The 26,365-nt window shown below is 40.0% G+C and overlaps 1 protein-coding gene across 4 annotated transcripts in view; it reads left to right on the top strand.

Moving 5' to 3' along the window:
- The window catches only part of ROBO1 (roundabout guidance receptor 1), a 1,605,434-nt gene that overhangs the window by 1,475,466 nt on the left and 103,603 nt on the right, over positions 1-26,365 (top strand). For all 4 annotated transcript variants that reach the window (XM_077480101.1, XM_077480100.1, XM_077480099.1 and 1 more), the window contains 7 exons: positions 3,919-4,090; positions 7,860-8,065; positions 11,350-11,431; positions 15,477-15,645; positions 15,732-15,898; positions 22,138-22,259; positions 25,332-25,563. In XM_077480101.1, the coding sequence (XP_077336227.1) occupies positions 3,919-4,090; positions 7,860-8,065; positions 11,350-11,431; positions 15,477-15,645; positions 15,732-15,898; positions 22,138-22,259; positions 25,332-25,563 (1,150 nt within the window). The remainder of the gene's footprint in view (positions 1-3,918; positions 4,091-7,859; positions 8,066-11,349; positions 11,432-15,476; positions 15,646-15,731; positions 15,899-22,137; positions 22,260-25,331; positions 25,564-26,365) is intronic.

The raw sequence follows: 26,365 nt of genomic DNA, 5'->3' as shown, positions 1-26,365 counted from the left end.
CTTCTGAATTTTTATCCTGTCGTACGAGAATTTTCTTACCTTTAGTAACCTCTTTATTTTCGCTATGAGATTAGCATGTAAAAAATAAAGATAAACAAACGATCATTCGTCCAATGACCTCATCGTGTGTACCAAGCATTAGACAACTGCCACTGAAACAAGTGTCCCAGTTGGAAGTTCCAGGTTTGAACATAAAACCTTGGATTTTCCATCACCTTCAGTGCCAATGACTGTGGTCACCAAGACAATAAATTGTTAATCTCTATAATAGGGGAACAGATAGTAATAACAGCCTTTAAGGATTTTTTTTCTTCATCACTGTATCCAAAACTAAATTAAAAGGTTGGGCTTTAGATATACTTTATAGGACAATTGGCAAACATTCACTGCAAGTGAATCTTATAGGTGCATATGTTTTAAAAGTGATTGATTTACCACCAGTGAATATTTGGTGAAAGTCACATATACTGTTCTACCAATATTCCCCGAAGTGTTTGTGACTTTTTTTTACATTCAGCCATTCATTCTGAGTAACTGGCTGGTTGGCTAGCTAAAACCTCTTCATTGCTGATATCTTTGTTTTCCAAATGCCCCTAAATCTGTTAAAGCGTGTTAACTGGTTCAAGCACCATATTATTTTAAAACCATGGCAATCTTTGTTACAAACTTGTACAGTATATGCAGGACCGGCCCAAGACATTGTACTGCCTGGACCCAAGAATAAAATGCTGCCCCCCCCCAAAAAAAAACACGCCCACCAAAATGCCCCCACATACATTATTTTATATCATGATAACTAAAATTTCATTTATCAGAAAATCTGATTAAAAATGCCATAAATCTATTCCCTATTTTGTAGATGTTATAACTTTTATGCAAACCAATCAATATACTCTTGTTGCGCGTTTTTCCACCAAAACTATGGAGCAGAATACATATTGGTCTAAGTTGATGAAGACATTTTTTTTATAGCCAATATCTATAGGAGGGGTGTCCACCATCCCTGCTAAGTGTCATTTTATACAGCATGTCTTATTTTCATTGTGTATTATATGTGAAGTTGCGTATCAGAGACCGTTATTGTCATAATATTGAAGCCTATTGAGATTTCCATACATTAGAGGATTCCACCATAAGTTATTGATCAGTAAGTTAGTGCTGCACTTTTTTTTTTCCATGGTGTGGGAACACATAACAGTGCTTAGCGGCAGGCCTTTTACTGACACTTTTTTATTTTACTTCCAGTAGTTTCTTGTAAATAGTATTGTGGTGATTACCTATTATACTAAAGATTAACATGTGGAATTAATAAACAATAACAGAATTCAGTTGTGCCCCACCAGGCCAGCCCCCCATGGACAATGGGCCTGGCTGTTGAGTGCACTGATTGGCAGCAATGATTGGCACTGATAGGTGGAACTGATTGGCACTCATAGAAAGCACTGTTCGGCACTGACTGGCAGCACTGATTTTACATTGATGGGCCCTGATTGGAACTGATAGGTGGCACTGATTGGCTGCACTGATTGTCACTAAAAGGCAGTGCTGATCTGCACAGACATACAGCACAGATTAGCACTGATAGGCAGCACTAATTGACAGCATTTAGTGGCACTGATTGGCAGCACTGATGGTTACTAATTGGCAGCACTGGTGGGCACTGATAGTCAGAACTGATGAGCGCTGATAGGTGGCACTCATGGGCATTGATTGACAGCACTGATGGGCACTGATAGGTGGAACTGATGAGCACTGATTGAAAGCCCTGACACTGATTGGCAGCATTGATTGGCACTGGTAGGTGGCACTGATGGACACTGATTGAAAGCCCTGGCACTGATTGCCACTAGTAGGTGGCATTGGTTGGCACTGATATTAGGCAACACTGATTGGCACTGACAGGTGGCACTGATTGGCACTGGCAGGTAACACTGATTGGAAACATTGATTAGCACTGATTGGCAATGACAGATGGCACTGATTGGAAACATTGGCACTGATTGGCACTGACAGGTGACACTGATTGATACTGACAGGTGGCACTGATTGACACTGACAGGTGGCACTGATTGGCAATGATTGGCACTGACAAATGGTGCTAATTGGCGGTGAATGGCACTGGCAGGTGCCACTGATTGGCACTGACAGAGGAGAGGGAGTTTCACACTGAGCCGATATTGTGCGTGACACTTTCATGTAATGTAACTGCATGCAGAGAGGGAACAGCTGTCACAATTCAACAGTGATGTCAGGGGTGGGCAGGACTAGGGGTGGGCAGGACCCAGCAGCTATCAAACACCAGCCAATGATTGGGCTGCTTCAGAAAGGGGGAGGGCCACATACACATAGCTGCCTGACCAGATCCCATTCCATTGGCTGGTGTTTGATAGCTGCTGCCCCCCCCCCCCCCCCGACATCAACGCTCAATTCTGACAGCTGGTCTCTCTCTGCATTCAGTTATATTACATGACAGTGTCACACACTGAGCGGCTCTGGCAAGCAGAATGATCTGCTCAGTGTGAAACTATCTCAGCAGGGACTCATTGGATGCAGCCCTTCACAGCAGTCCCAAGCAGATCTCGGGAGACAGCTGGCACGGGTGACCATACAGGTACTACTTGTCACTGCTGTCACTCTTAAAATACTGCCTGGGACTATAGACCTACTGGATTCCATGGTAGAGCTGGCCCTGAGTATATGAAACATAGCATAGGATCACATAAGAGGCTGCAGTTGGACTTGGAAACCCTATGGGGAACAGCCCTCCCGCCAGAACAGTCCGTTCAGCACTCTCAGCCAGTCGACAGGCCTTTTTTGGTCATGACCCTTCGACAGAAGCTGGCAGAAAGGCAGGCTTCTGTCAGGCTGGCTGCTGTACACAAAGGCCAAATATTGGCCGGTTTCTATTGAACCGGCTATTGCTGCCCAACATTCTGCCTGTGTTTACTAGAACTTAATATGTGTATGTATATATGTTAGATAGGGACCGTAGATTGCAAGCTCCTTGAAGACAGAGACTGATGTGAATGTGCAAAAAAAGTAAAGTAAAAAATAATAATAAATGCTAGCATAACTGAAATGTGTTCTGAATGACCAAAAAAGGCCCCTTTTTAACAATTAAAACTACCAAGATCCTCATTCACTCCCTTGTTATCTCTCGCCTTGACTATTGCAACTCCCTTCTCATTGGCCTGCCTCTCCATAGGCTATCTCCTCTTCAGTCTATCATGAATGCTGCTGCCAGACTTATCCACCTTACCAACCGCTCAGTGTCTGCCAACCCTCTCCTCCAATCCCTACACTGGCTCCCAATCACCCAGCGAATTAAATTCAAAATACTAACCACCACATACAAAGCCATTCACAACTCTGCCCCGAGCTACATCACCAATCTTGTCTCCAAATATCACCCAAACCGTCCCCTCCGTTCTTCTCAAGACCTCCTACTCTCAAGCTCTCTTGTCTCCTCCTCCCACACTCGTCTCCAGGATTTCTCCAGAGCCTCTCCAATCCTCTGGAATTCGCTACCTCCACCGGTCCGGCTATCCCCTACTCTTGCTACTTTCAGACGATCCCTGAAAACTCATCTATTCAGGGAAGCCTATCACGTCTCAAACTAATCTCCTACCACTTCCATAAACTCATTCCCAACAATTATAACCTTCTGTACCACCTGCCCCACCCTTTTAGATTGTAAGCTCTTCTGAGCAGGGTCCTCTTAATCCTCTTGTATTTAATTGTATTGTAACTGTATTGTCTCCCTTTTATATTGTAAAGCGCTGCGTAAATTGCTGGCGCTATATAAATCCTGAATAATAATAATAATAATAATAATAATAGCATTAACAGTTTACTAGCTGATTTACATGGTGTTACTTATTGCATTAATATAAGCTGTGATGCATCTTTGTTTTCTAGAATCTTCTCTTCTCCTATCAGCCTCCACAGTCATCTAGCCGGTTCTCGGTGTCTCAAACTGGTGACCTCACAATTGTAAATGTCCAGAAGTCTGATGTTGGTTACTACATCTGCCAAACTCTTAATGTGGCTGGCAGCATCACAACAAAAGCCTATTTGGAGGTTACTGATGGTAAAGTACAAACATTTTTTAATTCAGTCATTTCCAAGGACACGCAATTCCCTTATCTACGAGATCTTTTCTCTCCCAAAAGAAAGGGGAGTTGTTCCAAGCATCTCCTTGTTTTACAACTTTGTGTGAACAGCATGCTTCTAATTAGCACTGTTTGGGCTTTCTAATTGGCTGTCAGCGCCAGAAGTGGTTTCTCTGGTTCCCCAAAGTGCGTAGATGGAGCCTGGGGTGCAACGTTTGTAAAGCCACATTACTGATATTCTCGCAACATCAGCTCTGGAAAGAATTATCCTTTGTGATAAAATAGTTTATTCATCTTATATGAAATACATTTTGGGATGGATTGCAGCATAGTTTGAATGCCAGCAGAATCCATTATTCATATAAGTCACACTGTGGTTTTGGCATTGCTCAGTTATGGATGGAATCAATAGAAAAAGCATAAAAAAAAGCCTTGGGGCAAGTTTCGGTGAGCCGTAGAGGCATGAGTACTGGTTTAACCTGTAGTGATTAAAAAGCAAAGGGAATAAGGAATTTGCAAAGCAATAATGAAATGGTTTTCAGTATAATAATTTCATCACAGCTTTGACCACTCCATGTATTGAACCCCTGGGTAGCCCCCTGGATCACACAAAAAATCTGCAAAATGTCCAAGCGATGGGTATTTGTGGATACCTACAGGTCTGGACTTGTTACACAAAACTTGTTAAGGAATTGAACAGTGTCCTTTGGGCACTAGTCATTGAAGCAATGCTTAATATAGGTCCTGCCTAAAAAAAAAAACAGTCCATAGACTCAGATGTACAGTAGGTATTTCAGTAACCACAGCCATCTCTTCTGCCCAGATCTTCTCTTCTGTCCAGAATAGTGTAGTTTCTCATCTCTTCTGTCCAGAATAGTGTAGTTTCACTATTACAATAAAATCCCACTATATGTATTTAGATTTTTATAACACACATATATATATATATATATATATATATATATATATATATATATATATATATATATATATATATATATATATATATATTCATATATGCACGTTAATTTGAAAAGATGCATAGTGAAAGTGGACGGACCAAGCTGAGTGTCCTCCCATTCACATACAATGCAGAACCCAAGCCCTGAGATGGTTAACCCTTTGTTAGGACAGACAGGGTTCAAATCTAGTCTACAATTGATAGGGACAGGGAGCCACTTTTGAGGGTTGTCTGCAGAATTATAATCTGCTTTGATTTTTGCTAATAGAGCTAGGTTATTCACAAATGAAAAGGGTGCTAAAGAACTTTTGAAACCTTTATTGCTTTTTCATTTATAACTTTTTTATTTAAGACTATTTAAAAAAAAAAAAAAAAAAAGTCACCATGACAGTACTAAGGGACAACAGACTTTTTCAGAGCTCATAGGCCCAAAGCGGTTTTGTGTGGATTTGTAGGCATGTCCATATGCAATTCTTCTATTCCTTTACCTTATGCCGCATACATGGAACATGTTTCAAATTTTTCCGACAGAACTCTGCCAGACCCAGTTCCTACTGAGAAATCCGCTCGTGTGTGTGCTAGTCTAAAACCGACGCTAGGGCAGCTATTGGCTACTGGCTATGAACTTCCTTATTCTAGTCCAGTCGTACGTCATCACGTTCGAATCCGTCGGACTTTGGTGTGATTGTGTGTGGCCAAGTCCGTTCATTCGGAAAGTCTGTCAGAACTCTGTCAGAACTCCGTCAGAACTCCGTTGAAAGTCTGTCAGACTTAGTCCCTCGAAAAGTCTGGTCGTGTGTACCCGACATTAGGATTCTTCCACAGGGGTGGTGATAGGGTGGAAAAACAGGACTGCTCAGCCACAGTTTTACTGGCTCCCTGACTACCCAGCTAAATTCTACTATTGTAGTCAGATGGGGATGCACAAATGCCTGCAACAACTATGCTTTTTACAGCTATAGCAATATTAACTCAGTTTGCATCATTTGATGGGTGGCATTAAAGTGTTACTAAACCCACAATGGTAAAATAACTCTGTATATGCAGTAAAGCATGCTTGCTATACTCACTATGGAACCTAAGTGGTTAATCCTCTGAATTGTGTAAAAAGACTGTTTGATCTTGTCTTCTGAGATCCTCCCTTTCTTCCACAGTTCCCAATAAATCCCCTGATAGTACAGAGCCTTGGGGGCACTCTGTACATGCTCATGATGTGTATTGCTAGAGTTTTTTTTTTTGTTTTGGGGGGAGGGTGCGTGTGATCAGCACAGGGCCAATCAACACTTTTCAGGCGGAGAGTCAGGAGTCATGCAGCGTTATAGAACAGTCAGAGGAGAATGAAAAATCCTCCTACAAGTTTTAACCAGTGCTTGCCTGGACACTGATAAAAGTCACAAGACTTCTATACACTGCTGATGAGAAAAGGTCTTCAGCAGTTTATATTTACTGAAATAATTGCATTTCCATGTTCTGTGTACTGTAGGAGACCAGATATAGTGAATGCAGGGTCCTGGGTTTAGTAACACTTTAAGGTCAATGAAAGCTAGCTGCAACCCCAAATTGGTTACAGTGGTTATTTTTAATACAAAAACCCCTTGGGATTTAAAGGAAAAAAACAAAAAGACATTCAGGAGGTGGCAGGATTACTTTCCAATGCCTGGCTGATGCTGCTGTGCTGCCATCTGAAAGCGATCTACCGCAGATAACTTTTAGTTAGTAGACAATGCCATCCGTGTGAAGGAGCCCTAACAAAAGAATGGGAAAGAAAATAAAACCCTTAGCAAAACAACAAAGCGAGTAAAGCATAATCACAAATGTAAAACATTTATATAAGGGATAGTAAATAATTTCTCATTTAGTGCACTCCACAACAGATATAATCCTCATCTGAGATTAAAGTCAAAAGAATGCTTAGCACAAAGAAGTTTTAAAAGGTCAAGTACAGAAATAAGAATAAAAATATCTGTATAAATGACTCTAACAAATGACCTTACACAGTACTGATTAATATATAATTTCATCTTTCCCCATGATAACGCCCCCAGCTCTTTCCTCTAATGTGTCTTCCTTGATTATCTAATCACATCATACTTTTGCTGTCTATCCTATTAAGCACACCTGTTCTTTAAAAACTCAAAATCTTATTCAATCCTTTTAAATCACAAATCTATCCTTAAACCATTAAAACAAAAATAACAGACTTAAGTAAACTGAGGATCTACTTTTCAAGGATCTTAATATTCACAAAAAAAAGCTGGTGCCAAATGCGAATTCAAGATGGTCACCTTAAGATTCGGAATATATTTGAGAAGCGTGTTGATGTTCCTTTCTGGCTTGCCATGCAAACATCTGTTTTTACACTAGTATAAAAGCCGATAAACCGATCCTTCCAAAATGAACTCATGTTTTTCTTTCACCCCACTGTGTCATTTTTGTGGATGAGAACAGCGTAACTCTATATTTTACCACTCAGCACTTTCAGCTATTAAATCATTGGAAGTGAATTCAGAATTCCTCTTCCATTCCTGAATCTTTTCTTTTTTCTCTTTGCCTGAATAATGCCAGCAAGTCCTGAACATCCTCTCCTTCAAACAAGAGATACAATTTCAGTATTCTGTGTCGTGCTTATCATGAAAATTCCCCTTGAATAATGTATGATTCCTGGTTTAATTACTTGCTTAATTATCTTTAGCTTGTTTTGAAGCCTACAGCAACTACTGTTGCTTGATGGATTAGAAAATTGCTTCCAGTTGCAGACATCTATTTCCTGTTGTTTACTTTGGCAGTGGTGGCTGACCGTCCTCCTCCAGTTATCCGCCAGGGTCCTCAGAACCAGACAGTAGCTGTGGATGGCACTTTAATCTTGGATTGTATAGCTACCGGAGTTCCAGTTCCCACCATTCACTGGAGGAAAGATGGCATCCTGATAACAGCTCAGGACTCACGTATTAAACTGATGGACAGTGGCGCATTACAGATCCGATATGCTAAGGTACGTTACAAGGCATAAAGTCACTTAAACATTGCTGGGTTTGTTTCCTAAAAGAGCAATGTTAAAAAGCCATATGTATTGGAGTTGAGTAGAGAATGTTCAACTTGCAAGGGGAGTGTTCACTTAGTTAACATAGATAAGTAATAATACATTTAAAGGGATCGTGCCAATTTGTCTGCCCTCATGTTGTAAAGTGCTGAGCAAACTGTTGGCGCTATATAAATCCTGTATAATAATAATAATAAGAAGAAGAATTGTAAAACAAAAGCATTATCTTAAAAAAAAAAAAAAAACTTAAAGAGACACTAAACAACATCCTTTTTTTATGTTTAATTTTTATTTTTTTAATTATTTTTATTAAGATTTTTCAATAGACAAAACAATAACTAAGTGGTGACAATAAGTCAAAGTCAAGGTCGCCAAAACTTAGACCATGCACGACCAAATATCCACCATGAGGCATACTAGAAAAAAACATAGATCTACTATCGGCAAAAAAAAAAAAAAAGGTATAAACAAAAGCCTTAAAATGGTTGTAAACTTCAGTCATAAAATCAGAGCAAAGCACATATACACTATTTTACCAAAAGTATTGGAACGCCTGTCTTCACACACACAAGAACTTTAATGGCATCCCAGTCTTAGTCCGTAGGGTTCAATATTGAGTTGACCCACCCTTTTCAGCTATAACAGCTTCAACTCTTCTGGGAAGGCTGTCCACAAGGTTTAGGAGTGTGTCTCTGGGAATGTTTGACCATTCTTCCAGAAGTGCATTTGTGAGGTCAGGCACTGATGTGAACAAGAAGGCCAGTGTTAAATGGACTGACCATTTAAAGAAAAATGTCTGTGTCTCGGGTTGAGTGAAAAAAAAAATGGTCAACGCCAATTGGAGCTGCTGTACTAACCATGTGAGGTTAGTTCAGTGATATCCCCCCGGTGTGCTGTTGTGTTCTGACAGGGACAGAACACTCCAATCAGCGCTCTCTGCCATTAGCAGAATTGCGCTGATCAGGAGTCAGTTGGCTGCTGGTTTTCCAGCATGCACGTCCAACAGAAGCCAGCCAAATGGCCAGCTTCTGTTGGACAGACTGACATACACACGGGCCTAAATGTCAGCTGGATTTTTTTAAACCGCCTGTTGTCTTCCAAAAATTTGGCCCCTGTGTACCCGGCTTAAGGCAAGCCATTGATTATGCAATTTTCTTTCCTTCCATCACAAATAGAAGAAAGAAATTTGCTTGATAGCCTCATCAACACAGTTGGGTTTAATTACTAAAACTGGAGAGAGTGCAAAATCTGGTGCAGCTCTGCATGGTAGCCAGTCAGCTTCTAACTTCAGCTTGTTCAATTAAGCTTTGACAAAAAAAATCTGGAAGCTGGTTGGTTACTATGCAGATCTGCACCAGATTTTGCACTCTTCAGTTTTAGTAAATCAACCCCAGTTAGTTTTTATGGGGGCATCTCTCCCGCAGCGCTATTATGTTCTGCCGGTGGGAAGCCTTCCCTGTCAGCAGAACAGAATGATTAGTGGTACAGGCTATAGCTGGTAGCACTAATCGTTAGGGAAAAATCTGACAGGCAGGGTGCCCATATATGGATCGAACTTTGGCCTGTCCCTTCTGACCCGGCCGAATTTGGATCCATGTATGGCCGAGTTATGAAGCATTTAACAGAAATTCCTGCTCTCTAAGCCCTTGTACACACGGTCGGAGAATCCGTCGGAATGCGTCCTATCGGACCGTCTTGTCGGACTGTGTGTGGTATGCATCGGACTGATTCCATAGGAATATCCGTCAGACCCAATTTTCCAACATGTTGGAAATATTTCCTGACCAACTGGTTCGATCGGACATACTCCGATCATGTGTAGAGAATTTTGATCGGAACAAGTGCCACGCATGCTCAGATCAAATTCCTACATCAAAGCTATTGGCTACTAGCCTGAACGTAGTCCCATCGTAACGAAATTACATCATCACGTTCTGAATGATCGGATTTTTCGACAACTTAGTCCGACCGTGTGTATGCAACAGTTTCGGACAAGATCCGACGGACAAAATCCGACGGACAAAATCCGACGGATTTGGTTGTCGAAATCTCCGACCGTGTGTACAGGGGCTTACAGTTAATTACTGGATCAAGCAGAATGAAGCTGAACCTTTGTCAGCTTCTCTGAGAGACATATGCTTATTTTAAAACTAACACAGCACATAGAGAAAGGTCTGTGAGCTTTTCAGTCATTGGGGGCTTTTTTTCACAAATACGCCACTTCATGACACAAAATACTGTATATAAATATTTTATAATTAAACTTCATGTTTAGCCAAAACATTTTTTTTTGTAATTTTGGATAGGGTGGGTGGTGTTTTGGAATGCCTATCAGTTTTTACTGCTATCTGGGGCTTTTGTTATGTAAGGTTACCCCCCCCCCCCTACACACACACACACACACACACACTTACCATCATTGTGAAAAGAGTTCCACTAGACAGAAAGTATGGGGAAAATCTGCAACAGGGACCAGGCCATAATACAATGGAGTTGTAGCCTTCTACTATATTTAAAAAGGCTATTTTATTTTCATCTGTTTTTTAGTGTGTGTGAGGGGAAATCTAATGAAACCCCAGATAGCAGTAAAAAATCTAACAGGTGTTCTAATCCATTCCCATTCTATCTAAAATTTATTTTAAAAAATGTTTGGCTTGACATACACTTTAAATAATAAACACTTTTAATACTGCGCACCAATAAAATACCAGTATTACCTGCATCTGCCTTTGTATAATAAATTCTGCCCAGTCTTACTTAATCAGAAATGTGCTGTATTTTATTCTTTAGTATTTATTTACTGCGCCTCTGTTTTTTGTGCTGGCCGTAATACCCACAGAATGTATTGTTAGCAGCACAATGTTGATATTGCTAGAACGAATGCACAAACAAAATAAAACAAAATGATGTATTCTGTGGTTTAAATGCCTGCTAGCGATTGTCATAATTCCGCACTCGTTCTACTTCTGTCCTTTGACATGAATTTACTTTCAGCAAATATTTGCATGTGTAATTGTCTAATTAGACTGATAGAGGTTATTATTAATTCTGCTCAACAAATAAAGTAATGTATTTTGCCACTTCTTTGAAGTCATGAAACAAATTGGCTCCCAGGAACAGCTAATAGCTCTCCAACCAAAGCCAAGCGCATCCTCTGTTAGATGGAACAGTAATTGCTTTTCCATCCCAATGCATTTCTGACCGCCCCAAATACTAATTTCAAGCTTTCTTTTCAGCTAAGTGACACAGGCCGCTACACCTGCACTGCATCCACTCCAAGCGGGGAAGCCAGTTGGAGTGCGTACATCGAGATTCAAGGTAGCAAATGCCAATAAAAATGTTTAATTGTTACTTTGTTTTTTATTGCAGATTTGTCAGGAAGTTGTATTTTCCTCTCTCCATTATATTATAACTTAGTGCAGAGAGTCTTGGTCTGTAGCAAATTAAAATAAATCGGTCTTAGATTTCTTTTGATACTAAAAACCTTGAAACTAGAGATGGCCAGATATCATCTTTGGAATTTATGTCGGTTATATATTTGATGGTTGTTAACCCCCCTAGCGGTAATCCTGAGTCTGGCTCGGGTTGGGATTTTAATTACAGGAGCGGTAACCCCGAGCCAGACTCGGGATCGCTTCGCTCGATGCAGGGGAGGACACAGGGAGAGTTACTCACCTTGTCCCCTGGATCCAGCGATGTCCGCCGCGCTGTGTGATCGAGCTGTCCTGCGCTCGATTCACAGTGCCGAATGCCGCCGAGCTCTGTTCCCTGCGACGTTACGGCGCACGGGAGCGGAGAACGGCGGCAAGTAAAAGTACAAAAAACACACACAGCACTGTAATCTTACAGATTACAGTGCTGTATTAAAAAATACACACCCCCTTTGTCCCTAGTGGTCTGTGCAGTGCCCTGCATGCACTTTTATATTATAAATACTGTTTTTTTTTGGCCTGAAATTTGGAGATTGTCCATAGCAACCAAAAACTGTCCCTTTTTCAGTGTTTTAGGATTTGATTACATTATTGAATATTTTTTATTATTCTTTATTATATTATAAACTTTATCATACCAGGGATGTCTGCTAGACTCTGGTTTGAACAGATTTAAGAGCGTTATTCCTAAGAATTACAGCACTACAAAATAAAACGCCAGATTTCCATGCAAAATAATTGTACTGCTTTCAGCACCTTATTCCAGACTGAATCATACCGCCAGGGAGGTTAAGTAGGATCAAGACTTGATAATTGAAATTGATACCTGAGTGCCAAGACCCACCTTGATCCTTAACCATAGGTGATGGCATCACACTCGTGGTATTTTGATTATTTCCTGAGCTCTGTAGGTGAAAAAACCTTATAGTACCTTGGACTATTGGAGAAATGTCGTTAAGCCCACATAGTGATCAGAAATAGCTCCATTACTGTCAGCTAGGCTCAAAGATAGAAACAATGAATGTAATCATTGGGCCAGGACAACTTGATACCTGAATGCCAAGATCCACCTTAATACCCAACTGTTACAGATAGTGTTGTACCTGTGGTACTTTTATTATTCTTGAATTCCATGGGTGGAAAAAACCTGCTGAGTAACTGTGAATGTTGGATAAACTGTGTATAGCCCACATAGTGGTCAAAAATAGCCCCACAACTGCAAGTAAGGCTCAGTTGCATGTTATCATTGGGCTAATTATGACTACTCTTATATCTGTTTAGTTGCTATGAGATAAGGTATCCATAGAAATGAGATGAACATCAACCACCAACAGGTTTATTTAAACTGATGTCATGTCTTTTTGCTCAGTATAAACCCTACCAATCTCAGATGAAAGATTGATTTAAACCCTAAAAACCTTGTTCAGTTGCAATGGTGTTCTCCATTTGCAGGATCCAGTAGGTGACTTTCAGCACCCCATATTTCCTTCTCCACAGTATATACAGCATTATGGTCTCCCTTAAAGGGCTGGTTGTTTCTGTAAGACTTTTTTTTCTAAGGGAAATAAATATGTGCAGGAACTCAACCATGGCCCCCAATGAACAGCATCAAATGGTGGATGTGACCAAATTGCACAGTGGGAGGATCTTAAAGGGGCAATACATATCATGAGTGCGTTATGTGTGGAGTTCAGGGATGCACTATGTACAGAGTGCAAAGTTCAGGGGTATACAGAGTGCAGGTTTGAGGAGTGCGCTACATACAGAGTGCAGGGTTTAGGGGTGCACTATGCACAGTATGCAGGGTTGAGCTTTCTTTCACAAGCTGTTCATAACTCTCTTCCACCCCTCCTCAGCTCTGTCTTCTGCATGACTCTCACCCATCCCCCACCTCTGCACACATCTCCCTCCCAGCCCTCATATCCCCTCCCCAATAGCTTCCTTACATCTCACATACCCTGCTCGACTCTAGTACCTCCCGACACTGTAGGTGGCTCCGCATCTCTCACTCACTTGCAAATAATTGGTCAGCCGCTGTGAACCCGGGCACAGATGGGGATCTCAGTGCAGCTTACCATGTGATGCCCCATCCCACACTGCACCTGCATGTTCCTTGTCCCTGCTGTAAGAGTAGATCAGGCAGAGATCTATGAGAGCCGCTAAGAGGAAAGCTGTCCCTGTAAACACAGAAGGATCCTGTGTTTACAAGTGACAGTGGTGAATAGGAAGCAGAAGGAAACAGAACAGAGTTCCGCAACGTTTGAGTTGAAAAAAAGCCCTAGGTGCAAAGGGCCACATGAAATGAACTGGCGGGATTTGGCCCACAGGCCTTGTGTTTGACACGCCTGATCCCCCAGCAGAGTGGCTAAGTGGTTAGCACTTCTGCATAGCAGCACTCGAGTTGGTTCAAATTCCAAACATGTCACTAGCTGCTTGGCGTTTGCACTGTGCCTGCGTGGGTTTCATCCAAATACTCCTACCACATTCCAAAGACATGCTGGTAGATTCATTGGCTCCTGTCTAAATTGGTGCTAATGTGTATGTATAAATGTAAGTTAGGGACCTTAGATTGTAAGCTCCTTGAGAGCAGGGATTGAGGTGAATATGCAATATATATGTAAAGCACTGTGTAAATTGTTTGTGCTATATAAGTACCTGTAATAAAAAATAAATACTTCATCTCTGTACAAATAAGCAGATGAATCTGGATTGCTGGTCTGGCTCATCCATTTGGCAATATGCAGTGAGAATGCGAAAGGATTCACTGCACAACCAGACCGTTGAAAACGTATTTGTTGGTTTATTAAACAGCACAATATACAGCGTAAGAGCTGCATCCTGTGCCATTTAATAAATGCATTAATTAATTAACCACTGTCCGCTTGTATGGTGAATCCTTTCCATTCTCAGTTCATATCTATACAGTTATTACAACACACAGTTTAAGGAATTATTCCAAAAATTGTTGGTTGCAAATAAGAAATTTGAATAGGAATAAAATTAGAATTGATTTTTTTTTCTAGTAAAATTCCACAGATAAAACAATAATTTTTGGATTAATTTTTTAAAGAGCCTGAACAAATAACTGTACAACTTGCCATGAGGACCAGTTGGGATCACCTTTACATTTTCTCTGTAAAATATACAGTGATTGTCTTTTTTGGGCAACAATGACAGATCTTCACTAATCAGAAAAAGAGGGTTGAAAAAGAGGGTTGATTTACTAAAACTGGAGGGTGCAAAATCAGCTTGTTCAGTTAAACTTGGACAAAAAAACACCGGAAGCTGATTGGTTTCTATACAGAGCTGTACCAGATTTTGCACTCTCCAGTTTTAGTAAATCAACCCCATATCTCTTACAAGGCATGTATAAGGGACTTCTTTTTTTAAATGTTAGTGGCCAGCTGTGACCCCATAATAATGGCCACAAGCCAACCAGTGTAATTTCTGGACATGTGGTCACAGTAATAGCAGTCGAACTGGCCATAGTTACAAAGCTGCAAATAGAAATCTGTATATATGTTTTTTTCTTCCTGACTTCCTCACTTTTGGCAGTGAAAAGTAGCGTTCTCTGCGTTTTTGTTAGGGTAATATAAAAATAGGATGTGGAACTTGTAAAATTCTTTATAGGTCAAACATCAAAAGATGTACTTTTTAATATCTTTGCCATATTGTATATGTTAACTAAAACACTGAAGAGTCTTTTTGTGTGTATATGGTACTGGAACAAAGCCCTACCTCTCGTGAAGAATAAAGAACAAGATCACGTTTGGCTTAGACAAACAAAAAAATTAAAGGACAGATGATGTTAACAATACCTAATTTTATATAGCAGAACATTTCTGTAATGAAGAAGGATAAAATACCAATTATGGTTAGATAAATTATTAATTTTTTGACTTGTTCATTTCAAGCTTTGCTTTTTTTACTAGAATTTGGTGTTCCGGTACAACCTCCACGAGCTACTGACCCCAACCTCATCCCAAGTGCCCCTTCCAAACCTGAAGTCACAGATGTCAGCAGGAACACAGTAACCCTTTCTTGGCAACCAAACTTGAATTCTGGTGCAACACCAACATCATATATCATAGAAGCTTTCAGGTAGGACAGAAGATGAATGCACAGCACTGTTGGCTAAGTCTTTTTTATGTGCTCTTTGCTATATGGGATTGCTTTTCTCATTTCAGTCATGCATCTGGAAGCAGCTGGCAGACAGTGGCAGAAAATGTCAGGACTGAAAAGTTTGCTGTTAAAGGGCTAAAGCCCGCTGCAATCTACCTCTTCCTTGTGAGGGCAGCGAATGCCTACGGACTGAGTGATCCAAGTTCAATATCGGATCCTGTAAAAACACAAGGTAAGCACAGTAAAGCAAGCCATAGATTATGCGATTTTCATTCCCCCAACCATGGGTCAATCAATGTTAATGGGGGAATCCATCCTATTGTGTTCTCCCTGTGGGGCAGCATGGGGAGCTGTCCTTGCCGGAAGAACACTGGGGTTGTTTACTAAAACTGCAAAATCGTGTGCAGCTCTGCATTAAAACCAATCCGCTTTCAGGCTTAATTGAACAAGCTGAAGTTAGAAGCTGATTGGCTATCGTGCACAGCTGCATCAGATTCTGAGTGTACCAGTTTTAGTAAATCTCCCCCCACAGTGATTACTGCCAACGTCTACAGCTGCTGGCACTAATCAGATGCTAAAAATCCAACATGTAGAGAAAGACAGAAGCAGAGGCGTCTTCTAAGTGCAAACTGTATATCATTTAATACAACAACGTATAAAAACACTCACATTTGAGTAAGTAAAAACAGGCATATCCTGCAAGGGTGAGCCTCCATGCATGTTGGTGGGCTGCTGTGTGTACAGTGTTCCTCCGTGTCTCCTGTGGAAGCTGAATTCTGGCTCTATGTGTGGACCAGACCAGGAATGCACAAGGACCACAGCAGCGGGTGTGTGATGTCACTGAAAATGACCGCAACGTGTTTCTGTGCACTCTGATGATGTTGATGACAGACACATTCTTTTTTCAAGCACTTTGGCACTTTACTTCTGTCTTTCTCTACATGTTCCTGGAGTGTGTTTATACTTCCTAGAAGAGGCTTGTTCTACGTTTTGGACTGTCCACCGCCATTGCAGGATCATCATCATCTGCTGATTCACTTCATATGACTTTTCCCCTCTGTCCATTACCATATACTACCCACCTATAGACTGATGGTTCCCAGTATCGGTGATCACAAACTTGTGCCAGTACTATCCTATTGTGTAAAAATCCAACATGCTGGTTGTATCCCAGTTGATTGATAGATTTACTTGGGTATAATCATCCTGTCCATAGATGTATGAAATCTGGGCTGGTCCCTGCTGAGCCATCCAACATTTGATCCATCTATGGATGCAGCAGCAATGATCCCCATATAATTTTTAGTGGCAGTGGTTCCCTTTAATGTAGAAGTAATCCTAGCGGCTATAGAGCATAGGTCCGTGGCAACTGAACCATACATGTGAGGTATCACCGCAAATATCAGAGTGAGGGAAATCATTTTAGTTCCCGTCCTCCTCTGTAACTCTAAACTGGTAAACTATAAAGGCTTTTAAAGTGTTGTCTATGGAGATTTTTAGGTATTATGGTGCCGTTCAATGGGCAGAGGCAATTTTAACCTCTTCAGCTCTCGAATGACCAGGCCATTTTTTCGATACGGCACTTAATTATTTTAACTCACAGTTTTGTGGGCCGTGTGACGCTGAACATAAATAAACTTGATGTGCTTTTTTTCCCACAAATTGAGCATCTATTTGGTGGTATTTGATCACCTCTTTGATCACGTCTGCGGTTTTTATTTTTTGCACTATAAACAAAAAAAGACCGACAATTAAAAAAAAAAAACAACAATATTTTTTACTTTCTGCTATAAAATATATCCAATAAAAAATGTAAAAATCAATCGAATTTCTTCTTCAATTCAGGCCAATATGTATTCTGTATTCTTTGGTAAGTAAATCACAATAAGAGTATATTGATTGGTTTGCACAAAAGTTATAGCATCTACAAACTATAGAATATATTTATGGAACTTTTATTTAGTTTTAGTTTTTTTTTACTAGTAATTGTGGCGATCAGTGGGACTGTGACATTGCAGCTGGCAAATCGGACACTAAGTGACGCTTTTGACATTTTTCTGGGGACCAATGACACCCATACAGTGATCAGTGCTAAATAATATGCACTGTCACTGTATTAATGACACTGGTAGGGAAGGGGTTAACATCTGGGGTGATCAAAGGGTTAAATGTGTTCACTGGGAGTGCTTTCTAACTGTGGGGGGGGGGTGCTTGTATGATAGCTCCCAACTGATTTTGAGGGACCGTCCCTGATATGGAACAAAGTCCCTCTGTCCCTCTTTCGTCCTCGTTTGTCCATCATTTTGGTCTGATCTGTATAGTTGTATATAAAATTCACTTTTTAGCTTTCAAGTGTTTCCCAGTGCTAAACCTTTCATACAATTTCTAAATCGTGCTGCATTTGTGAACTTCAAAAGCTAAAGGAATAGTAGTGGTAAAAAAAAATAGCACTTGCGGGTTTAAGTAATCATTTTTTTTGTATAATTTTCCTTGCAAAGGAGCGTGGCAGTGGGTGTGTCCTATGCCTATATACTTTTTCTAATAGATGTCCCTCATTTCCATCTAAAAAAGTTGGGAGGTATGCTTGTACTGTAAAAAGACAGAGATCCGTGTTCCTGCTGTACAGAAATAAAAGATCTCTGTCTTCTCCTGTCACAGAACAGCGATCTGCCTTGTTTACATAGGCAGACCACTGTTCCGTCTGACTCAGGAACGATCAGCGGGTCCCGGCGGACAGGCCCAGGAAACAAAATCATATACAGGCTTGTGATTTTGCACTGAAGGGTGCCCTGATGCAGTATATATGCTTGGGGCAGCCTTGAAATGGTTAAAGTGTGACATGTTTGGTATCCATTTACTTGGCATAACATTATCTTTTTAATTTTACCAAACTGTTGGTTATTATGTTGTTTTTTTGTATATTAAAATACATTAAAGTGATTTTTTTTTTCAAAAAACGATTAGCGTAAATATAAAAAAACACAGCACAAATATTGTGCGACATAAAAATATGCAACACCCAGCATTTTATTTCCTAGGGCCTCTGCTTGAAAAAAAAAAAAAAGCATGTTTAATGGGTTTCAAAATAGTTTTCTAGCAAAAAAAAAATTTTTTTTTTACATGTAGGAGAGGAATGTCAGAATTGGCCCGGACTGGAAGTGTGTATAAATATATATATATAAAAGAGAGCTTGTGTATTTTATACCTGCCTGGAGTTCAGATTTAAAAGAAGAAAAGGCCAAAACATTCTGCAAGGCAATAGATTTAAACAATTCCAGCTATTTTGTTTGAGTTTAAGTATTCCGTTAACATAATTCTTAAAAGTGGCATAAACATTTCTAATAATCTGTTTATAGGAGTCTGTAGGAGAACTCTGCCAACTACTGCGAATTCACACAAACCGTTCTTTTCTACAACTGTTCATGTTCTTCAGCTTTACTAAATTCCCAGAGAGCCTGACCTATTCCGAGGTGTCACAGTGAGATATAAAATTCCTGTTGGCCACACCATGTCTCTGAGCGGGTCAGACAGAGTGCAGCTGGGAGGAATGTCACTGCCTTCTCTCCTCCGTGTCATTTATCCTCATGTACAGCAATACAGATCTGCTCCTGGAGGGATGTTCTTCAATGGTTACTAAGTACACTGGGCCCATTATAGCGAGAAAAGTCTATTGCAGTGCAAAAATCAGGTGTTGTGACTGATAAGAAAAAAGATCAATTTCTTTCTTGTGCAGAATTTCACTTGAAATTAAATTGAGAAAAAAAAAAAAATCTGACTGGTTTGATTAGTCAGACTCAGTATTTTCCCTTTGTGGCATCATTAACATACACACAGGAATATTTTACATCTGTTCAAAAAATATGGAAAGAAGTTGCAGCCCAGTGATATTCTTTTACTTTTCTGATTCTCCGTGAGAAAGTTAGAATTACTTTTTTCTTTTCAGATTAAGTCTATCCAAATACTGATATTTCAAGTTGGCAGAAGCTGGAGGTGTTATTATTATTTTTATTATTATATAGGATTTATATAGCGCCAACAGTTTACAACCTAAGGGCAGACAGTACAACTACAATACAATTTAATACAGTAGGAATCAGCTTACAATCTAAGAGGAAGGGTAAGAGATACAAAAGGTAATAACTGTGGAGGATGGGCTGATGGAGAAAATAAATGTACAGTTGTTAGGCGGGGGCAGGATAGGCCTCTTTGAAGAGATATGTTTTCAGGGAATGTCTAAAAGTAGACAGAGTAGGAGATAGTCAGGCAGATTGAGATATGGAGTTCCAGAGAATGGGAGAGGCTCTGAAGAAGTCCTGGAAGCGAACATGGGAGGGGGTAACAAGGGAGCTAGAGAACAGAAGTCTTGAGAGCAATAAAGAGAATGACTAGGTTGGTATTTTGAGACAAGGTTAGTGATGTAGCTGGGGGCTGATTTGTGGATGGCTTTGTAAGTTGTTGTTAGAATATTGAATTTTATTCTTTGGGTGAGTGGTAGCCAGTGGAAGGATTGGCAGAAAGGGGTAGTAGACACGGAACGGTTGATAAGGTGAATGAGTCTGGCAGCAGCATTCATGATGGACTGAAGGGGGGGCAGCCTATTTAACGTTAAGACAATGAGGAGGGAGTTGCAGTCGAGAAGGGAGATGCCCGGGGAGGGAATTAGAAGTTTTGTAGTGTCATTGGTTAGAAAGAGGCGTATTTTAGAGATGTTCTATAGGTTGAGGCAGCAAGCTTTGGACAGTGATTGGATGCGAGTCCGAAAGGATAGTTTAGAGTCCAGGATTACATCTAGCACTTTGTCACGTGGGGACGGGTTGATAGAAAGAAAGTTGATAGTTAATAGTTGAGCCATTGATTTTGACGGTTGATTTTTGGGTTGGGTTTGAGTACCTGCTGCAACCATATTAAGGAAGTGCCCATTTGACTATTGAATGTTTTCTTAATTTTATATTACAGAGAATGTAAGGGTAGGAGCTGGAACACGCAAAAGTGAATGAGAAAACTCAGAACTCCTAGAGGAACAGGAGTTGGGAATTATGACAATGAGATCTTCATTGTTGGAATACCCAAGAGACTGGTTAAAAACAAGGCATGGACTGATTCAGCCTACACAGCTCTACCTATTCATTACAGATATTTATATAGTGCTGACAATATACCAAGTGCTTTATGTATATTATACATTGACATTCGTCCTTGAGTAGCTTACAATTTAGGACCCCATCTCATGTGCATACTGTACATACAGTACACATACTAGATCTACTTTAGACAGATGCCAATTACCCTACCAATGTCTTTGGAGAAAACCCATGCATGAACGGGGAGAACATGCAGATAGTGTCCTGGCTGGGATTCAATCCAAGGAACCCATTGCTGCAAGGCAGAAGGACTAAGCATTAATCCAAAGTGCTGCCCAACAATTCAAATATCACTTTATTGTGGACTTTTACTTAAAGTGGAGGGCCACCCTGAAAAAAAAAAGACATTAAAAATAAAAAAAAATAAGAAAAAAAAAATTAAAAACATTTTTTTTTAACTTACCAGAAATGCCTGTTGCTAGGCACATCATCCTAATCTGCCTCTTCCTCCTCCGCGGAGATCTTCTATCTTCTCTCCTCCGTGCGGCATCTCCTGGGTAATGGGTCGCGCTGTGTTCTGGGAACTGTGTGTCCCAGAACACAGCGCGCCCCATTCACAAAGCGCTGCGCGACTCGCGCATGCGCAGTAGGAAACGGGCAGTGAAGCCGCAAGGCTCCACTGCCTGTTTCCCTTAGCCATAATGGCGGCGCCGGGAACCGAGAGCCGAGGGACAGGTCAGCCTCGGGCGGCCGACATCGTGGGCGCCCTGGACAGGTAAGTGTGTTTATTAAGTCATCAGCAGCTACAGTGTTTGCAGCTGCTGACTTTTAATTTTATTTTTTTTTAAACCGGCCCTCCTCTTTAAATATGTTCTTGTACATTTCATTTTTTGCTTTAATCAAATAAACCAACCTGAATAATCTCTGCCAAAGTGAAGGAACCATGTTAAGGCAGTTGCTGTTTGGCCAGTGCTGTCTTATTGACATTCTTCCTAGTCCCTTCAGCTGAGGCCTTATGAGCAATACCACGACATTAAGAAGCATATGCATTTAGAGGAATGGGCTGAAAAGTTTATCTGTCATTTTTATGATTGTTTAGGGATGATTTGATTAATAATTTGAATTGGACTTTATAGGAATGCAGTTTTCCTGGTGCTATTTATTTTTAGTCTTTTTACATTTGCCACTAGAAAAAAAAAAATTCTGGGTCAGTTTTCTTTTCTTGCTATTATTTTTACAGTTTTATTTTCTTTTCCTTCATTTATTTTATCAAGTGTTATACATAATTTTCTTAATTCATACAGAAAAGCATCATAGGAGGTCTGAGTTATAATTTTCCTATATAAATACATGATCTGAGACTTACTAGGTTTTCTTATTATTATTCCAGATGTCCCTCCTACAGCTCAGGGTGTGGATCATAAACAAGTACAGCGAGAACTAGGAGATGTGGTGTTACACCTGCACAATCCCACCATCCTCTCTTCTTCTTCCATTGAAGTACATTGGACAGTAAGTGGATATGAGCACTCACCATACCATCTAACTTGGCTTCTTCAGACTCCATTCAAATTCAATTAAACACAGTTGAAATAAGAAATGGTTGTGGTTTTGGTAGGCAGTAGTGTCCGAAAATGGCTTAATGTATATCTAAACCCAATAACAAAAACATATGGGGGCTGATTTACTAAAGGAAAACAGACTGTGCACTTTGCAAGTGCTGTTGCACTTATTTTCCCCAGAGCTTTGTGAATGTGGTGAAACTTCACTTTAAAAAGAATACCCAATATGGCGCAAGGAAAGTTTTTTTAAAAATAGCATTTTTGCTTGCACATAATTGGATGATGGAAATTAATAGAGCTTTACCAGATTCATCAATTTTTGGGGAAAATGAATGCAACTGCATTTGTCACAGTACACAGTCTATTTGCCTTTAGTCAATCAACCCCATTATATTGCATCTTAAGGCTGGCCATAGATGGTTCAAATCTTGGCTCGGTTCAGCAGGAACCAGCGGAGATTCAAACCATGTATGGGCAGATTGAATATATTAAGTTGATTGATTGATTAGCTTGGGTACAATCAACCTGCCACATTTTACATGCTATTATCGCTAGCTGCTGTTATAGCTGCTAGCAATAGTCACTGTGCCCCCCCCCCCATATAATGGAAACGAACAAAAGCAGACATGTTTGCAGTCCAATCTGGGTGGCAACCCTGGATCCCTCTATAGATACAGTGAAGAAGTGAGCATAGCCACCCTAGGAGAGGTGCAGGATTACTAGGTGAGATGAAAGAGGAAAAAAAAGGAAACTAATACAGTAGTAACATTTAAAAACTGGTATGCTACAATATATAAATTATTATTTTTATTTTTTTCAAGGTTGGATGTCTTCTAATTTCCAAGTTTCAGGAGAAGGTTTCACTATAGATAAACCATATTAGACTTTTTTTTTTTAAGTCATAGAGCCATTTCCTAAGTGCAGTCATCTACAGTATAGTAACCAATCAGTATCTTTTATTGCTCTGACTAATCTTAACAAATGTTAAGGCTTCTTCTGCAGGTTATTACACTCTGTTGATTTTTATTGCTGTTTACACAGTCTTAGTCAAAAGGTTTTATACCTGACCTATAGTTTTTATACCGTTTCCTCTTGAACTACATACATTAAGCCCCATACACACTATCAGTTTTTCTGCTGAGTTTTTCCTTCAGATTTACCAAAACCATATAATATGAGGTCAAACCTTAGGAGTTTCAATTTGTATGCAATCAGGCAGGCCCTTCTATTTACATGGTTTTGGTAAATCTGAAGGAAAAACTCAGCAGAAAAACTGATAGTGTGTATGGGGCTTTAGACTTACACAACGTAAAACTGCAGCTATATTTTTATTTAGTTTTGGTTTGAAAGTGGAAAAGGGATACAATATATCTAAACTTAAGAGCAAGCAATACATACAGTACATCAATGCCAGTCCTTAGATGTGGTGGATGCATTTGTTTTCTTTTCCTTTTTTTTTTAGCCTGGTGATTCTGCCAGTGACACACTTCTGGACCTATGGCGACAGCGCATACTCCCTATACTTTGATGAGAAGTAGCGTGGTCACCCAAGGACAGGACTACAAACATCTGCCCACCTTCTTCATAACGTTGAAGGAAGGGTTTCTGTAGTCCTCAGAGATTGCTGGGAACAATGTAACTAAATAGAATGTAACACAGGCAGTGAGCACAGGAAGTTATCAGCTGACAAGATTTCTGGAAGGCTCAACGGGTATTCCTTGTACTTGTTGAACAGATATAATACAACACTTTCAGTAATATCAGCTGTACATAAAGACTGGCACTTGTCCTAGGGCTTGTACAATCATCATTATTGTTCAGTAGGGTAAAAACTTGCAATGAGTAAGACCTCATGCACAGTGCTGCTCCTAAATAGAAGTTTTTTGGGGCTTTTGGCATTTTTTCTGCCCAAGCCCCTGAACGTACCTCAATAAAAGCCTGCGTGCATGCACACGTAGGTTTTTAGAGAGGTTTATGAGCAGCAGAGTTTAGAGGCAGTGAAAGGTCCTTCTCTGAACACAGAAGAATCTCATTCAGGAGAGGAACTTTTGGGCATAAAAAACGCCAAACGTTGCTAAATGTACCTAGGCACTTTTAGCACTTCAGAATTTGTTTCAATGGCCAGCATAAATTACAATTCTGCCACTTAAATAAATAAATGCCCCAAAAACGTTTAAACTCTGCTAAGGTGGTTTGAAAAAACATAGCTTAGGTGAGTTTTTAACTGTGATTTTCAGGAGAACAGCATTTATAATAAACCAGTGTGCAAGAGACCTAATGTTCCTAGGTGAAATGCGTTAGCACAGTGTTATCAATGCTGCTTTTTACCCCACTGAACAATAAAGAAGATTGTACAAGCCCTACGAAAAAAATATATAAAATAAAATAACTGGATATCTAACCCTTCCCCCGCTGTTATTATTTATTTATTTGTAACTTGTCTGCTGTTCTGATTTAATTTCAACGCTTGCCCAGAGCTTTTACACCTGCTAATTTGCAGAATCACGCATATCATTTAGTGCCAGTAGACATTGACTTTAACACTATTGGAGCATTGCACAAAATAGATAAAGATCCAGCAACAAGGCAAAATGCATTTCAAAATCCAAAGAATCTTTATTTGAAATCCATCAAGAATTAAAAGAGACAGAGCAAGGGTGGCGTGTTTCAGCCCCTTCCTGGGCATTAGTTCTAAATCATTTATGACTAAGGCCCAGGAAGGGGCTGAAACATGTTAACCTTGCTCTGTATTGGATTCCCCTCTTTTATTTATGTTTTGATAAATTTCAAATAAAGATTATATGGATTTTTTTAGCTTAATTTTTCCTTCTTGCTGGACCTTTATCTATCTTACTTCACCCAGCTTTATGTTTATTATTTGGAGTGTAGTGCCATTCTTTCTTGTTTTGAAGATTAGGCCGTTAGCCCATGTCATTTTTTTTTAAACCTTCTAATTTAAATTGCTCTGTATACTAAAATAATTCTGCGTTAATATAGAATGTATTTTTTCATCTCCCCTTAGGTGGACCAGCAATCACAGTACATTCAAGGTTACAAGATCCTCTACAGGCCGAGTCCAGAGAACCGCGGAGAATCAGCCTGGTCAATATTTGAAGTTCGCACCCCGGCAAAAAATAGCGCAGTCATTCCCGAACTTAGGAAAGGCGTGAACTATGAGATTAAAGCCAGGCCGTTCTTTAACGAGTTTCAAGGAGCTGACAGCGAAGTGCGATTCGCCAAAACCCTGGAAGAAGGTAGCTCTCCTCTGAGCAATGCTGATTGCTGCCGTAATGTTGTGTTGGTAATGAAAAGCAGATTTTTCTAGGCAGTTATTTTTGCTGATTGAAGATAAGAGATTTTATAGGGATTCATGATCAGGTATTTTAGCTGTGATTTGTTTACAGGTACGCTGTACAATATTTAACTTAAACAGAAAGATTAGCTTGATTAGCTAGAACATATCCTTAAACATTTTTATGCAGCCAACTTGCTGAGAACGTGTACGGGGGAAAAGACATGACATGGGATGGTTCTCAGTGAACATAATCATTTGAAAATACAAGATAAAGCTAATTAAAAAAATAAATAAAAATGTATTTATTTTTTTACTTGCTTTATCAGCAATCATGTGCTTTTACGGGCCACTGTTATGATAAATAGGCTGTATGACGTATGTTCATGCATACATCATAGAGCAACGTATCACACAAATGTAATCATTTAAAACAACTTACCTTGTCCCCAGGATCCTGCGATGTCTCCCCGCTCGTTTACTCCACTTGATCTATCACAGCGCTGGGCTCTGTTCCCTGCGAGCATTGCGACGCACGCGGGCGGAGTACGGCGCCAAATTCAAAAAGTGAAAAACACATTAGAGATACAGTATACTCTGACAGATTACATTACCGTATGAAATCATTTCACATCCCTTTTGTCCCTAATGCTTTGTCCAGTGCCCTGCATGTAGTTTTATATTATAAATACTGTTCTTTCTGCCTGGAAACTTGAGAATTTCCATGACAACCAAAAAGTGTCCCTTTACGTCAAAAGCAATTT

This window comes from Lithobates pipiens, unplaced genomic scaffold (genome assembly GCF_037356315.1).
Source record: "Lithobates pipiens isolate NorthernLeopardFrog02 unplaced genomic scaffold, aLitPip1_a1.2 Scaffold_16, whole genome shotgun sequence".
Lineage (NCBI taxonomy): Eukaryota > Metazoa > Chordata > Amphibia > Anura > Ranidae > Lithobates > Lithobates pipiens.
Note: the sequence above shows the minus strand (reverse complement) of the source record. Positions and strands in the feature narration are given on the sequence as shown.